General features: G+C 39.3%; 2 protein-coding genes across 2 annotated transcripts in view; one reads left to right on the forward strand and one right to left on the reverse strand.

The window, feature by feature from the left end:
- Positions 1-17,966, reverse strand: part of LOC140233508 (protein FAN-like) — a 56,759-nt gene that overhangs the window by 18,906 nt on the left and 19,887 nt on the right. The gene's annotated exons all lie outside the window — the stretch shown is intronic.
- Positions 187-1,773, forward strand: LOC140233509 (UDP-glucuronosyltransferase 2C1-like). The gene has a single exon (XM_072313628.1). It carries the CDS (start codon positions 187-189, stop codon positions 1,771-1,773), a length of 1,587 nt encoding a protein of 528 aa, XP_072169729.1.

Consider the following 17,966-nt stretch of genomic DNA (forward strand, 5'->3'; position numbering starts at 1 on the left):
CCCGGCACGTGTACGGAGTACTGCACATGCCTGTACCTGCAAATTTTTCAGTGCTTGCTGGATAGACGCCTGCACAGGGAGTGGCAGGCAGGCAGGCAGCAGAGAGGGTCGCTAGCACACGTGTGAAGCTGTGGGACTGTGGGAGAGACTTCTCTAAGCCTTCTCTCTAAAGGAAAGAGTACTAATATGGAAGCATTTACTTTTTTCTTGGCCATCTGTAGCATTTATGCAAATTTTGAACATGCTGCCGGAGCTAAAATACTCATGAACGCCATTTTGGGGAAGGGGAGCCACTACTACATCACCACTGCTATAGGGGAGCAGCTTGTGCACAGGGGTCACAATGTCACCCACTTTGTGAGCGATGCGTACTATGAGCAGGCACGAAGCGGGCCGAATGCCGACCTGTTCAGCTTTGAAGTGTTCAACACGGCCATGCCTAAGCAAGTGGTTTACCAGCTCTATGCCAACTTGAGCAAGGTCGCCTTCCTGTCCTCCCTCAACAGCCAGAACATGGATATCGAGAGCAAGCCTCCGCGGCACCGCTTCATGGATTGTCAGGCTATTCTCGCGGACAAAGAGCTGCTGGAGAGGATACGAAGCGCAAACTATTCGCTTATCATCTACGACATGCTGTGGCCTTGCCTGCCAATCGTTGCTCAAATGCTGGAAATTCCACTTGTGGGCATCATATCATTTCCAAATCCCTGCATGGAGACAGAGATAGCGGGATCCAATTTCAATCCATCCTACTTGCCCTGCACGGGTATAGGATTTACGAACAAGATGAATTTTATGCAGCGTTTTTTCAACACCTTCCTCTATGCATTTGTCCCCTGGCTGACGACAGACAAGTACGTATGGTATAACGAGCTTCTGCACACGCAAAACAGCTCTGTTGAACTGATAGACATTGTGAAAAAAACCCAGCTCTACCTCGCTAACAGTGACTTCGTGGCTGACTATCCATGTGCCCTGACACCTAACGTGGTCCTGGTCGGAGGGCTAACCACCAAGCCTCCAAAGAAACTCTCACCATCTCTGGAAGACTTCGTGGAGAGTTCTGGGGACCATGGCGTCATCATCTGCACCTTTGGTTCCTTCCTGTCTTCAGAAGAACTCTTTGCCGCAAACAGTAAGCTCAGCATATTCATCTCCGCCTTCGCACGACTTCCCCAAAACGTGATCCTCCAGCTAAGCCACACCCCTCCCTTCCCGTTGCCCGGAAACGTGAAAGTTCTCCCCTGGCTGCCGCAGAACGACCTGCTGGGTCACCCGAAGACCAAGGCCTTTGTGTTCCCTGGAGGAAATAATGGATTCTACGAGGCCATCTACCACGGGGTACCCACCGTGGTCATGCCTCTCCGCGGAGACCAGTTCGACGTCGCCGCCAGGGTCACCTCGTCCGGCATCGGAGTGGTGGTCAACAAGCTCACCGTGACCGAGGAGAGCCTGCATCAGGCCATCCGCCAGGTCACCACCACCTCCAGCTTTGCAAACAAGGCCAAGAAGCTGTCCTCCATCTTCAGGGATCGGCCCATGCCCCCCGCCCAACGGGCCGCCTTCTGGGTGGAGCACGTCATCAAGCATGGGGGCCAGTACCTGCAGTCAACAGCGACCGAACTGAGTCGCATGCAACACATACTCTTGGATGTCATTGCTGTCATGTTTGTCATTTTCATTGTGCTCGGACTTTCACTCTACAAGTGCAGCTCAAAGCTCCTGTGGTTCATCTACCGGGTAGTCACCAGAAAACATCTCAAGAACAGCTGATGAGGATACACCACTAGGAGTCTTGGTTCACCCACCCAAAAGTATTATTCCCATTTTTCAGAGCATGGCACTCGCCGATATCTTTGAATCTAGAAACGGAGATTTGGCTGACAAATGTCAAACTATGATTCACTCTTGACAGGTGATGAGCTATCTATGATGCAAAGATACCAAATGCCAAAAAATACACAAAAACTACCATAAATGAATGTATCGTAATCTTGCCAGTTTCTGATCATAGCTGCTGGGAAACTTTCTTCAAACTTTCACTCACTAAATTTTGCAGCTCTCTGTATCAATGAAACTAGTTCGGAACCATTATGCAGTCGACAAGAAATTGTTGGACGATGTTTTGCCTTCAATCCCAACTTTCACTAACTCAGGCATGAAAAACTGCAACCAGAAAACAATCATTTCTGCCAAAGAAGGTGCTTCTACAGAAACACAGCAAAACAACAACAAACAAACAGTGCCTTTAGCACCATTATATAGTGTGCAAGTAGGAGAAAGAAAAGCCTTGAACTTTTTAATTTGAAAATGAAACGAAGGATGATGGAAGTATCATTATGCTGTTATGTTTCCATCTTTTAGTTGTTTTGGGGTTTTATGACATATCTACTAACTGTGTTGCTATGGTAAATGACAAAGAAATGCATCATCTTGTTTAGATGTTGTGGAGTAACACTGAAGAATTCTGGCAACCACAATTCTTAATGGCTTAATACTTTCTGCAAGATATAGATATTATTGACAAAAGTGTGTGCTAATTGTGCAGACTTCAATATGTGTCTTGATTCATGTGATGTGGATTCCACGGAGAAATGGTTTCGCAATTATTTGTACTTCCAAGTTCGGTATTCATTTACACTCGAAGGGATTCAGGTTGATTAGAAGAACAATGAGCATGCTCTCTGCCAAGCATTCTTGAATAGGAATGATGTAACACTACACACTGTAAGATGAAATGAAAGGTTGGTGAACATAAGAGACATATATCCAAATTTGCTATGGTATGCTTACATCCTTCAGTGCTTAATCTGCATTGATATTTGAGATTGTCAAATCACAGATGAGAAAACCTTTCCACTCAGTTTATACCAAATAAGCTCCTGTATTCAGGGCATGTCTGAAATACTGCTCCTGGCCTTTTACTGTGGCAAGCTGAAATTATAACAAGTTTATCCAGTAACTCATTTAACTTATTGTTCTCAAGACGGTGTATAATGGTCTTACTTGCAGATCAACAACATGTGGCATGTCCCATTACTGTTATCAAGTGGGAACCCTTCAAAGTTTAAGGACCCATCGTCAATTTCAGGGGCCTTGGAGTGCAATATTTGTATGAGTATGTGGGGTATTATTAGCCACAGTGGTGCAATTTCATTCCAATCAGGAACAGTCATTTTCTTGTAACCCGATGAAGACTTATAGTCCCAAATATACTGGGGCAGGTGTCTATGGGAAACGTGTAATAACACAATCACCTCAATAGGCTAATAATACACAGCATATGGAATATCATGTCATTTAAATGCAGTTGTTTTAAGCAGTGTTCACAAGATTTGTACAATCTCCTAAAAAATGATACATAATATTTTTCAAACGGACTGTAACAAATTGTTCCAGTGATCCGGAGGGAAAAACACTTAGTAGCCGGGTTCACACGTACACCAATTAGCGGGATACAAATCTCGAGATTTGCATCGCGATCGTCATCCCGAGTTTTTTACACGTGTGGACAGAAAAAACCCGAAAATTAGCGGGATAAGCATCGCGATGCTAATCCCAAGAAATCTTGCGCTAGTTCATAAATTAGCGGAATAATTGGCCCCGCGCTGGTACGTGTGAACGGTCGGGATTAGAATCTCGAGTTTTTATATCCCATCATGCAATGCGCACATCACAACAGCGAGGCCTCTGCGAAGGACAAAGGGAAGTGCGCGCAGGCAGTGATAGAAAAGGGCGCTGTGTGACCCAGTTTGCAGGCTTTGCTGTTTTCTCTATCGGCAATTAGCGGGATAATTCGGTACGTGTGGACGCTCGCCAAATTAGCGGGATACCGATCGCGATCGCTATCCCGCTAATTTGGTACGTGTGGACGCTCGCAAAAAAACTCGGGATGTGCATCGCGATCGTCATCCCGCTATTTTGTACGTGTGAACCCGGCTAATGTTTGGGATGTGTATACATGCATCTTTCATGAACATGTGCCGAAGTGTTTACTGCACTCCATATATGCAATATTTTGACTTGTGCTGCATAATGATAAACAAACTGGTTGATCTATACACCTGTAGATTCAGATTTCCAGGATGCTTGTCCCTTTTATTGTTATTACAAGAAGAAATGGCATACATTCTTCTGGGCTCATGAGCTTTATATGAGAAATATCTGACAAAAATTTGAGATGAATAATGATTGCTTGTTCTTTTTACTTCAATTCTAATTTCAACAGATCTACATGTATTACTTTTCATTGCACGTATGTTATTCTAGGGGATTTTTTCTCTTCAGAGCAAATGCTCCATTAATATGAAATCTGTAGCAACATGGCACTCTGCATAGAGCCAAAAACTTTTGACACAAAGCAAGATATGCCTTCTTTATACAGGTTCATTGTGCTTTCTACACATAAGCTCTGTTCATACATGTGTTCGTTGTGAGGGAAATGAAGGTAGCTCCTCAAGTGCATAACTTTAGCTGCATGACTCACCCAGACGCTAATGACGCACAGCTGTAGAGCGACAGATAGTTCACCAAGATCGTATCATAGCGGCCTACATGACGAGCGAAGTGTATTGCTAGCCATAGTGGCAATAAGGGGCATAGGAGTACAGATCGCCTGAACTAATCAATCCTTCTTTGCTATTCATACTGGGGGATTAATATTTCAAATTACATTGTAGCATCTATATCACATATTGAAGTACAAACACAAGCATGCCATATCAGAGTTTGTCCATACATTTGCTATTCTAGTGACATCATCTTTTCTTGAAGAACAATGAACTGAATTGGTATCTGATATCGAGAGCACATCGTGCGCCATATAAAAGTGTATCCAGCGGAAAAGTGATTGACATTGATATCGACGTGTCGAGATGACCTGCTTTTAGGCTGCTGTGACCACAAAACTGTGCAATAATGCCCCGAATACCATGGAGGTACAAATGTACATGTAAACTGTGTAGATTCGCTACATGATCTGAGCAAAGCTAGTCAATTGCACACAGTACAGTGCATAATTACAGTAGATACCCAGATATGAATTTTGTATGTACATACATTTTATGATGGCTGATTTGAATTGCTCAGAGGTGAATAAATGGCTTATCTTCTTACAGAGACACAATTTATTACATTTTTTTTTTTTTATATAAATAACTAGATTGGATGGACTTATTTAATGGAAAGCTTGAAAATATTATCCTTGGGGCTAGATATTATCTGGTACTCCCTTCACTATCACTACCAAAAAAAAAAAAAAAAATGCTATGCAACTAGAAAATGCCACCAGATTTATGTGGCTTTGTGTAAAAACAAGAAAAAGCATTACTGTATATATTGAATTCAGGTCCTATAGATTACTATTTGACAGTTTTTGTGCACTGATCTTAGCTGATGAGAAAGAGAGCCACTGTTTTGTGCATATTGTGGTTGTTTCTTTGTATGTCTGTTCTTCTAAAAATAAGTATGAGCCCATTTATGAAACTTTTTGAAACAATTTGTAAAAATTTTCTACGGCCTGCTGCCATCAGGCATCAAATCAAGACTGTGACATTATCATGACACAACTTGACTCCAGATGATTCAGAACGGGATCGTGAAAGGAGTTGCATGGCATTGTTCCAGATAGATTTGATACAAATGATGGTGAATGTTGAGAAATATTTGTGTGTGCAAGGACATAAAATGCTTGTAGACTGCCCTGTGCCAGTGACAGTTGCTTACGTTTGTAGTTCACATGAATTAATAACAAAAATTGTTCTTCTTCTTCAATGATTCACTAGAAGCTTTTGTGATATCGGTATGGAATTTTTATCTTTGCTCCTGGTAGCTTTGACATAGTAACATGTGATTCTTATGACAGAGGTTTATTTTCAATGTGTATCCATACATCTGTATCTTGATGCTGGCAAAGTTGAATGCAGAGGTATGAGCCCAAAATGTGAGTAAACTTCTTGAGTGGATTAGACTATGATGATTATGGACCAGGAATAAAACTTAAAGTTGTCTGACACAAAGGGTCAGTAGCGTCAATGTAAATGCATCTTTGACAGTCGCTATATAAAAGGGTGTTCCTCAGCACGTATTTATCTCGCAAGTACAGACAACTTTTAAACTCCAAACTGTACCGCATAGGCAAGTTGTAGTGTCTGCAGAATTAGTGGAGATAAAACTATCTTTGTACAAAAATGCCCACAATTGATTTTTATGTGGAGATTCTGTTCATTATGAGGTATATTTCGCGATGTTTGTATTTTCACAAATTTCGTGGGTCAACCAATATTCATGACATCAGCAACTTGCAAAGTACATCGGGATATTACCTCCAGTATCAAAATGTGTCGTACATATTGTCACCAAGGTGGAAAATGAACTCTCCTTATTGAAATCTTAGAAAAAAAAAACTTTTTCATTATTCCATGAAATTGAAAAATCCCAAATCGCAAAATATCAAACTCGCAGAATACATGGCATCTACAGTTGAAACAGTTTTGGGCAATGATTGTGCAGTGAGGTAATGTATCTGCAAAAGCATCATCAGGGAAATTCAGCATTTTGTAGCGCCGCCCCCCCCCCCCATGTTTCTTTTAAGCATGAGAAAGTGCTTATCTCTCTTACCCACGCAATATGCCTAAACCTACCACAGAGACCTTTCGCAAGCGTTAGAAGAGAGGTCAACAAACTTTCCCTGTGAGTAGATCTCTACATATCCCAAGAAACCGTCCCAAGACTATCCGGCCCCATGGCAACAAGCCGTGCTCGGCACTTGGCGCCGGTTGAGGCAGCAGATCCGAAGGTCAAATATCCACTGTGAAGTGACAACGTGTGACGATGTGTTGCCTGCGTGTGGGGGCGATTCTGTGTGCATGTAGTTTTGTGGGAATTGCAGCCCATCTGTTCTTTAATAAGAATGTATGGCTATCTTGAACAGTGAACACTGCTGACCATGATGTTTGCATGTCGGTCATTATCCTTCCACGGAAAGCTTATAAATAAGAGTACTGGTACATTACAAAACATTAGCCTACAAGTATGTTAACGATGATGTAGATGACTGTAAGTGCATCCTTACCTTACAAGTCATTTGATGATAATGATGAGGGTAGGTACATTTGAGTAATGATCTGTGTTACATACAAGCTGTTTGTTCTATCTGACATTGTTTGTTCCTAGAAGCGTATCTCTGTAGAAATTGTGCTTGAAGATTTCATGCCATTTGTTATAAACAAATATCCAAATACTGTAAAACCAGAAATCTTTGCATGCATGAAACCATCACAAATTTTCATGAAAGTAAATGACAGTTTGGAGGGGGGGGGGGGGGGGTTGAATGCCAGTGGCAATATGGAACAGTTTCATGCCACGGAAATGGCCGACAGCTCCGATTCCCTGAAGTTTCATGCTGCGAATGGTCCTGGTTTTACGGTATTCAATAAGGCTGCAAACCGATTTGATTCAAATAAAGATTGCGGACTGGTACTATCCGTGCAACGCGAATATCATCGCTCCTGTGTTCAGTTCACTTTTGATATGATTCATGCTGTCTTTCATATTGTATGAAGAGGGTGCTATACACTGACTTCACTGCAAGTTACCTACAATGCCTACCTTACAATTTACTCATGACAGAGAAATTAAAGGACAACCACACAAGGGTTGAAGGCTAGAGGATGTTCTCAAAATGTAGATGTGATCATTTCACACATGAATTTTCCCGCTTGTTGGTCAATATACTCTGGTTATTGACTGATTGCTATTGAACTGCATGCTGTTTGAAATGTTCCAGAGAAGGACTGTGGTGTATGAACATGAATGAGCAGAAAACTATATTTCTCGAGATATCCCATTGGAACCAATTATTCTATCGTATTAAGTCTGAAGTCCCCTGAAAATGAAAGTGGCTACGAAACATTCCTAACACAAAACAAAAATGAGAAATCACTAGTACAAGTAACCTCATGGACTCAGCAATTTGTTGGCAATTAAATGTCATGTGATTTCCTCAAGCACGTGGGATACGTCACGGGTCATTAACATCAGGCATTACAGCGGCAAGTACCACAAAAACAACAACAACAACAAAAATCCCATAGGTATTTATCAATTTCTGCAAGAAAATAACAGTGTATAATCGGTGATTTAGTATGCCTCGTGCATGCAACAGATGACATATCACGGTGATATCTTAGTATACTGTAAAAGTGGAAATTTTTGCGCTGTTGAAATTTTTCGCGCATTTCGCGCAACCAGAAACTAGTGCGGAAATAAAAGCATGCATATATTTTTGCTTGTCATATGTTCCAGTAATTGATGTCTTGATTCCACAGAACTGAAAACATGCGAAACTCTTCTTACTAGGCCGAGCATGAAAAATTAGTCGCGCAAAAATTTCCACTTTTACAGTAATCGTTGTATAGTTGGTATTTGGAGCAGGTTCCTTTCTACAAAATCACACTAAGCGCGCTGAATAACACCAATGCCAGGTATATCATATACATTGCGGTCACTAGGAAATCCATCACTATCCATAATTACAGACATTGTGCAGTGTGATCACTCAATCCCCTAGGGAAGCATTACAGGCAGGTTGCCATTTGGAGAGCCACATGCTAAATACTCGATGACACTAATACTGGATATCCTATAAAGGGGGTACCCATTTCAGTACATGGACAGACAAGAGCTTTGTACACAAAATGATGTGCTATTACACAAGATACTGTAAATGTCAATATCTTCGCACGATTATTATTATTATTATTTTTTTTTTTTTTGTGCTGAGCGCCTCAAAAACATATTTGTGGGTTCTTGAATTCCCGCTGTGCAACTGTCAACCCATTCACGATGTGCAGAGAAAATTGTGAAGATATTTTCGCAGGTTTTAGATTTCACGCGAAACATGCAAAAATTAATGTACCACGAAAACTTGACACATTACAGTATATCAAGAAACTGATGTCATTGAAGAGCAGATATGCATCTGTGTACCAACAAAACAATAACAAAAACAAAATGTGTGACAACTGAATTGTAAAGTAACCTGGGTATTCCCTCACAGTTAATATTTCTATTAACACTTTGGTAGTTGTGTGCCTCTGAACCATGTTACATAAAACATAGCGTGCATGTGTATGACACTGTGTGTCGTGTGTGTCTACAATATATGTACATGTGCATTTGCAAAATACTATATCCAAATTGAATCACTACACTGGACATACTAAGTTTGTGTAGATGATTTATTTCCCTCATCACCACACCCAATGCAATGTAGCTGCAGCAGCAGTTCTGTCCCGGTTCTATACAATTTGCTGCATTATGCAATACACAAGATACCCTAAGCAGTTTACAATTTAGCAATTATGAAATAGGAAATAGGTATGTCACTTGCTGTCTTCAAATCTTTGTTGAGGACTTACCTTTTTTCAGAAGCCTTGATTGATTTGTTACTTATTTTTTGTGTGTCTAATCAGTAACAATGTCAGGAGCTCTGTTACATCACAGCGCAGTAGAGTATATTTACACAGTAGCTGCGCTATACAAATTTGTCTTATTATTATTATTATTAATTATGTGCTTGACAGTGAATATGACTGAAACCTGTGTAGTTCAAATACATGTGAGAGTTGATACATTGCTTGGAAAGAAAAAGCCCCACTCATACAGGCAGCAACATCATTAACTCAAAAGCTCGTAAAAACCGTAATGCTCTGTAAAACCCAAACTGTGCCCTCCAATTGCAACAGCCTGCACAAAATTCAGACTGTATCTATTTCTTTTCTACAGAATATAATTTCATCGCATTATCTGTGAAAAGTGATCATCCATTGTAATTAAAACTATGAAGTTTGAATTACTACCAGTAATATTCACCTTTGGTCGAGGATCGAAGTAAAGACTTTCAGACGTGTCTTTGGTGGAATCAATGCTGGTACCTTTCACTTTTACTATATTACACTGAAGTGGATAAATTGGTCTAAAAATTTCCATGCACACACCAAGGACAACAGAGTTGATGCAATTGATTATTTGGCTGCACACAAGTGAACTAGACAAAGACTGAAAAATAAAGAAGAAGAAGAAATGCATGCAGGATAGAGAGTGAGAGAGAAAAATAGACACACTTGAGTTTCAACAGGCCCGTTTGCGCACAAAATTCTCCAGACTTTGTTTTTTTTCTGCCATGCACTCTCTGCTCTTAGTGATCAGGACGTGAAGCTAAAGGCTCTCCTCGAGTTTGAATTTGTCGCAGCTGAAACATGCACTGAGGCCTTAAAGAGCTGATTCCAACAAATTCTGCAAAAATGTGGAGCTCCCTGAAATGTTTTGCTCCCAAGTTCACATTTATCTTGAGAAAAGGAAAAGATACAAACATATGTGCTGTGAGTGTGAAGGCAAGTGCTGACTTGAAGTTTGGCACTGAACTCAGGTTTGAAAGAGTGAGGGCTAATAAAAACATTCATTCACTTTATATCCACCAGATAATGACCTTACTCCTACATGACAGGGGAACAAATTGTTTACCTTGCATAAACATAATTATTATACAGCAATAGGGTGTTGTTTTGTTGTTGCTGTGTGCATGTGCAGTGTTTGTGTTCTTGCGACCTTGCTTGCAGTCTCGTCTGCTCTTTGGAGATGCAGACAATTTAGAGAATAAAGCAAAGTTGGCGATGTCACTACCTTCATATCAGATGCGAGAATAGCACCATTACTTCTGGAGATAAAGGAAAACAAGTTGCAAATGATGTCTGTTTGAGCTCTAAACAGGTGGTAGCCATGTCTACTGTTCAGGGTCATTGTAAGCACACACTCACATAAACATCATAGGTTCCTCTGTAAAGTTCAATTTTTGTACAGAGGGTTAAAATTTGCTCAAAATCTGGAACCTAACGTTTAAATAAATCATTGTTTCATGAAACTAATATAGGCTTTCATATTCAAATCACCTCCAACTAAATTGTACACTATTCAGCTATTACTCTTATCAATGACAGTTTTATCTGATATATAATTTTTGAACAATTAAGAATCAAAAGTGGGAAATTTTTTTTTGTAACACCTAGTAGTTTCAGACATTTTCTTTACAAATGCATGATTTGCTAATATCTGTCTACACAGAACAGAAGTTTATTTTGCATCTGCTCTCATGAAGGGAAACTAACTAGGGGGATAACAACTCAATCTCATAAAGTACGCCATGCTAGTTTCATTTGCTTAGGTAATCATTGAGACAGCTATTAAATGCCAACTTAATGTGGGAAGAAGTAGCAAACTTCAGTTTTGACAAACAAATAGAAACTGCATAGTATAATTTGCTCATATGGAAGAGGATCCCAGTCATGCCTTATGCATATATGAAACAAGCACAAGCACACGCACAAGCCTGTTGAGCAAAACATCAAGCTAAAGCAATTGCTTATGTGCATTAAAGGAACCTTTTGCTCATACTTGTAAACCTTTCGCTTGCCCTGTACAAGCAAAAGACCATTTCTGTAATCTATCACAGTTTATGAATATTTCTTTTCCAACAGCCTAGAATGGAACATTTCATTCACCTGCGCCCTCCCATTTAGTTCGATAGGCAGGAGTTCATTTAACTGTTGCTAGGTAGGGCAAGCCTCCGGCAAGCTTTGTGGTTGTTGAGGGCAACTTTTGTAAACAAAGCCTGCATAAAATAGTGATTACATTACAGAACTGGTCTATTGCTTAGTTTCAACAAAAGGGATATCACGCCTGTGTGAACACAAGAAGAAAGGCAGGTTTTACATCTGAAAGGACATGAGTGTGCAGAAACATTTACTGTCACAGCAAAAAAAAAAAAAAATAAAATGACACTCATAAATGCACACAGGCAGACAGACAGGCAGACAGACAGACAGACAGACAGACAGGCAGACAGACAGACACACACACACACACACACACACACACACACACACACGCACATATACTGGCTGATTCCCATCTCTTCTCCAACCGATGCTTTTATACGCTGTAGTAGCCCAGATCTAAGCTGTACCAGGTTATGTGTGGAGAGAGATCTCCATGCTTTCAACGAATGTCAAACATCCTTCCGGGTTCTTGTCATATTTTGTGTGCCAACCACTGGACATTCCCATTGTTGACACAAAAAAGTTTGACACAAAAAAGTTTCTGATACATCTCAGGAGAAATTTCTTGCTGATTCATACCACTCCTGCACAACTTTAGCCTTTCTTATTTAATTTTCCTACCATAAAGAAAGAGCAATTGACTTACCTCTTTTAGAAAGCAGGGAAATGATTACATCCTTAATATACAACAACAGGTTAAAGGACTATGTACTTCTCATTAAAAAAAAATCTAATTTTGTGAAATACTCTTTACATCTTCTTTATATCATTGTTCTGGTGCAATGTCACACGTTATTGTAGTCTTCTCATCCAGTCATAGCAGCACTAAAACCTTTAAAAATCCTAACTTTTGAAAAAAATTATATCATTTTAATCAAACATTCACTGATGCGGTTTACAATATTGCTGCATTCACTCAATCCATATGTGTATACTTGGGTGAGTTTCCTCTTTAAACCATGATTTAGAGGCAAACATACCACAGAGGTACCTCCTCTTTTTTTTTTTCTTTCTTTCTTTTGAGGACAGCTTCGATTTACTCACTGACACAAAACCACTGTCAAGACCAAGTGTCCATCCAAAGTCACTGTTTGGGAGCTAGCCAGATTTGTGTTGTGCTCTGCGCATGAAAAGTGAGTGCCCTCTTGTGCAAGTACGTATGGGGCACCCAGCGCTATTAAATGCCACTCACAACAAGAAGGCAAGGGAGAGTCTACCCTGGAGCAAAGCTTGGCACTGTTTAAATGTCACATCCCTCACTAAATAGCAGTTCCTGCATTCTTTTTTTTTTTTCCCTACGGCAAGTGGAAATAGGGGGTGGCTTTCAAGGAAAGCTTGAGGAAGAAAAATAGAGCGAGAGACAGACACACAGATAGACAGACAGACAGACAGAAGGTGGTTGTGTGTGTGTGTGTGTGGGAGTGCATGTGTGGGAGTGTGTGTTTGTGTGTGTGTGTGTGTGTGTGAAGACTGAGAGTAAAATGTTTGCGCATGGAAACAGTATTCAAAAGTACATGTATGAGTGCATATTTGAGTGTGTGTTTATATCACGGAAGAGAGACAGGAGAGAAAGAGGGACAGGAAAAGAGAAATAGAGAGAGGGAGGAAGGGAAATGAGAGGGGGGAAAAAGAGGGAAGGAGAAAATGGCAAAAAGTTTGGGGTTTGAGGAAATTGGCCAATTGAGTACATGCAATTTATGTGTTATGAAGTGCCTGATTACAGTTAAAGTGTTCTACATTAATTGTTGGAAATGTAAAATTAGGAGCTTGTATATGAAGGGGCCTGTACTGAGCACTCAAAATACTGTATACGCCATATATTTAGCGAGTCTAAATTTTCGCAAATCATGACTTCCTAACAATTTCGCGAGAACTAAAATTCACGATTGTGGAGTACTGTACTGAACGGAGAAATGCATACGTGTGCATCACATTCATATCTGGATCAGAGTCATTATTTTCGTGTGTCTTTAATTTCGCGAACAGCACCTGACTCGCGAAATTCACGAAAATAAAGACCTTGCGAAATATTTGGCGTATACAGTAACTGTGAAAACACCCACTCACAAAGGCTACTGTAGTATATCTACGCTAAAATCTACATATTTGCTCATCCATTTCGGTATCAACAAAATGACACGGTATTAGAATGGTAGACCGCTTTGCTAAATTAGATTCAGCTATTCCTCCAGGGAGAAGACAACACAGACAAGCCCAAATTCTAACTGACAATAAATGGTTGCTTTCACACTGGTCGAGAAACGTAATTGCAATGCTGAATTACAATTACAATAAGGATTATCGTCCGTAAACACGACCGAGGGAGGCTTCGCGGATTCTGAATTTCAGAGTGAGGAAAGGAGGTGTGGCTTCTTTCTGAGTTCCAATGAATCACTCTCTTGAAAAGCAAGTAGCATCACTTTGACTACAGTTTGAGCATTTGAGCGCATTTTTTTTTGCAGCTGTGGTAGGCAGGTCACCGCAAGCTCCGCCCCCCTAAACGCAATGTGGAGGTCAATCTGTACACCGGACTCTTTCGTTTCGTATCAATTCTCGTATCTGGAGAATTGTGATTGGAAAACACCTCCATACCGTCATTTGAATGACCCTCCAAGATTTCATTTCGCATATACACTCGGGCAAAAAGCATCATTTCAATCATGATTCCAATGATGCATCATTTAGAATCGTGATTCAGATTATGCAATCTCAGTGCATGTAAAAACAGCCTATGATGGATCAGTACTTTGTAAGAATGTTTTCTCTGGGAAATTTTCTCAGTTATAAACCATACAAATAATGACACATCCTTCTATTATCACGATAATGTTGCACGACACCTCCCTTTATTTGACCATCACGGAAAAAAAAAAAAGAACAAAACTGAAGCTTTACATTCAAAGCATTTTCTCAAAGCATCTTGAAACCACGCTTTGGCATTCAACTTAACTATACTTGGTTATCAAAATAAACCTTGTAATAATAATTATGATGTTGCAAGACACCTGCTTTTGTTTGATCATGAAAGAAAAAAAAAAAAGCAAGTTTCACTTTCGATAGTTTTGTTTTCACAGCTTCTTGAAAGTATGTATACTCTGGCTTCCATTGTATGTATCAAGACAATTTCTTGATCGTTCAAATAAACCTAATAATCCTATGTTGTTGCACAACACATGCTTGGATAATGTGATCTTTAAACAAGATCAAAGTTTCACTTGCAATGTCTTTTTTTCTCACGGATTCTTGGAATTACATTCTGCTTTTCGACCATGAATAAAATGTGGGTTGACAGGCTGTTTTTATGGCAAATACAATGTAAGCCTACCCTCTCATTTCCTCGTATGAGCTAAGAAATGATCCGCAAATGATGGTGACAGACGGACCATTCATTTGTTACATTAATCACAGGACCCCGAAACTCTACATCTACACCAGTCAAGGACAAGATGATTTTGCTTTAACACACATTTCTCACAGATACCTGTCTGAGTGTACTTAGTCTTAAACTGGTTACCGTTCCTGGGGCCTGTTTCATAAAGAGTCACCATTGATCTTATGCTTGATTTATTGAGCGTAACTCGTTGAATCAAGCATAAGTTCACTATCAAGCTATCCTAAAAACACTTACGCTTGATTTCAAGATAAAATCAAGCCTAACTTTCAGTAAATTGAGTGTTACTTGCGATCAAACGCAAAGTTGTTTATGAAACGCAATTTGCGATTGATTGCAACTAACGCTCAATCTCTACGAAACAGACCCCAGCTGAAGATGATAATAAACATTTGTACATCAGGAGAGCATTCTAGACAGCTAAACTGCAGAAAGACTTAAAGGGAAGATAAACCCCAAGAACAATGTGGATTGAGTGAAAGCAGCAACATTAGTAGAACACATCAGTGAAAGTTTGAAGAAAATCGGACAATCGATGCAAAAGTTATGAATTTTTAAAGTTTTGATGTTGGAACCGCTGGATGAGGAGACTACTAGAGGTTATGACGTATGAGTGGACTACAATATCAAGAAAATATAAAGAAAATACTAAAAAAAATTCATTTTTCATGAAAATTACAAATTCCATCAACTTGATATTGACATATGTTAAGGGAAGCAATTATTCCCCCTGCTTTCTGAAAGCGGTTGGTCCACTGCTCTTTCATAATTCTAGAAAAGTGAATTTTTGTAGAATATCCTTTATATTTTCTTTGTATTGTTGTCCACTCATACGTCATATCCTCTAGTAGTCTCCTCATCCAGCGGTTCCAACACCAAAACTTTAAAAATTCATAACTTTTGCATCGATTGTCCGATTTTTCTCAAACTTTCACTGATGTGTTCTACTAGTGTTGCTGCTTTCACTCAATCCACATTGCTCTTTGGGTTTACCTTCCCTTTAATGAATTTGATTGATATTATTTCCTCATTTTTTTTTTTCGAAGGGGGGGGGGGGGGGGGTTGCCTCATCTTTCACAGGAGGGGTTAGAAAGCCTGTGGTAGCATGCATGCTCACAGAACCCCAGAGGTGAGAGTGGCTAGGCGTTGAGTCAGACTGAGTCAAACAGACTAGCACTGGCTGCGGGCAGGACCATCGGGAACCATCCGAGTTTGATTGATGTCGGGATTACTGAGATTATTTACGCATTAAAGCGAACAATCGGAAGATGGTTCAAAATCATGGACGTTATAATATTCATATCTTGCTTTGAGACCCGAAATATTTACGAATACAATATTTGTGAGACCTATCTTCCTTTGATGATTCAACTTATTTTCAATGACTTTGGAAGGTGCTAGAAGAAATGACACTACCAAACATGTCTTATGTGTTATTAATTGGATTTTCATGAGTAAAACCACATTTTGCAACTGATTGACAAATTGCCCTACATCGACGTAAATAAGCACTGAATTGATCAGTGTTTTAGTAGTAGCCAAGATAAAAAAATCATGGGCGTACATACGTCGATGTAGGGCAATTTGTCAATCAGTTGCAATGAAAACATCTCGACGGAAGAATTTCATGAATTTGAAAAACCACATTTTGTCAAGAACTGGAAGCAAAAATGAGCATTGCTTATATGGTATTACAGTATAATATTATATTTGGTTTATTAAATGTTGACCAATAAATACAATTAAAACTTTATTTCCTGTGGTTCTGCAAGCAACTCTGCGGTGTAGGTGAGCAATTTCACATTGATAAACCTCACAGCACATTCTACTACAAGTACACTGTACTTATCTTTCTTTGTTGTTATTGTTCATTTGTTAATTTGTTGATTTGTTGATTGCTGATGGGTAGGGGATGGGTTAACAATAAAAGAAGTAGAGCATGGGGCAACACAAAGTGCCCATCTTCTCCAAACCTGGGATCTAAATGTAGCCAAAAGCACACTTATGGGATCGTTTCGCACAGGCATTTAACCTATACCATGTCTTGGATTCATCATTAGCCACTACACACTGCCATGACACCACATCCACACATGCAGACACAGAATACAACCTGTGCCTATACATAGCAGTGATGGCGACTTATTACCCCCCCCCAAAAAAAAAAAATAAAAAATAAAAAATAAAAAATAAAAAATAAAAAAAATAATAATAATAAAATAAAAAAATAAAAAATAAAAAAATAATAAAAAAAATAAAAAAATTAAAATAAATAAATAAATAGATAAATAAAATGAATAAATGAATAAAAATAAAATAGATTAAAAATGAATAAACAAGAGAGAAAAGGTATTTGAAAGCCTCACAACCTTTCAATTGTCATCTGATATATACACTACATGTACCTTCACATGCTACATTGCACTTTGTTTCTATACCATCTATATCTCACAGCAACTGTAATCACGGCGAAATCACTTTTATACTTGCTTGACATCAACGATTGTCATCGGCCATTTTGGAACCATTATTCATGCATGGGCTGATGAAAGTCATCTTTACTGCTTGGCTGTGTCAATGCAATTACTGATATGTACCCATCCTTTCTATTTTGTCCTCTATTCATTATGTTTCTACGTTGATCAATACCTTCATACTTGATGTACGTTATCTCATGGATGTGTGCTAATATCAGAATTTAACCTTGACCTATGACCTTTGAAGTCAGGGCAAACAATCTAATTCATTCATATTTTCTCAGTATGACTTACTATATCACAATTTGATAAAAAACAGATTTTCTTTTTAAAATATCAGGATGAAAGGATGAAAGGAAAAGATGGTCAAAAGGCTACTTAAAATATATGTAGACACAAAAAAAAATCCATTATGGCTTTATAATAAAAATACAGTGGGAAGGTGTCTCCCTTTTATAAGCTGTTTGAGGAATGGATTGATTT

This window comes from Diadema setosum, chromosome 9, assembly GCF_964275005.1.
Source record: "Diadema setosum chromosome 9, eeDiaSeto1, whole genome shotgun sequence".
In the NCBI taxonomy this organism is placed as follows: domain Eukaryota; kingdom Metazoa; phylum Echinodermata; class Echinoidea; order Diadematoida; family Diadematidae; genus Diadema; species Diadema setosum.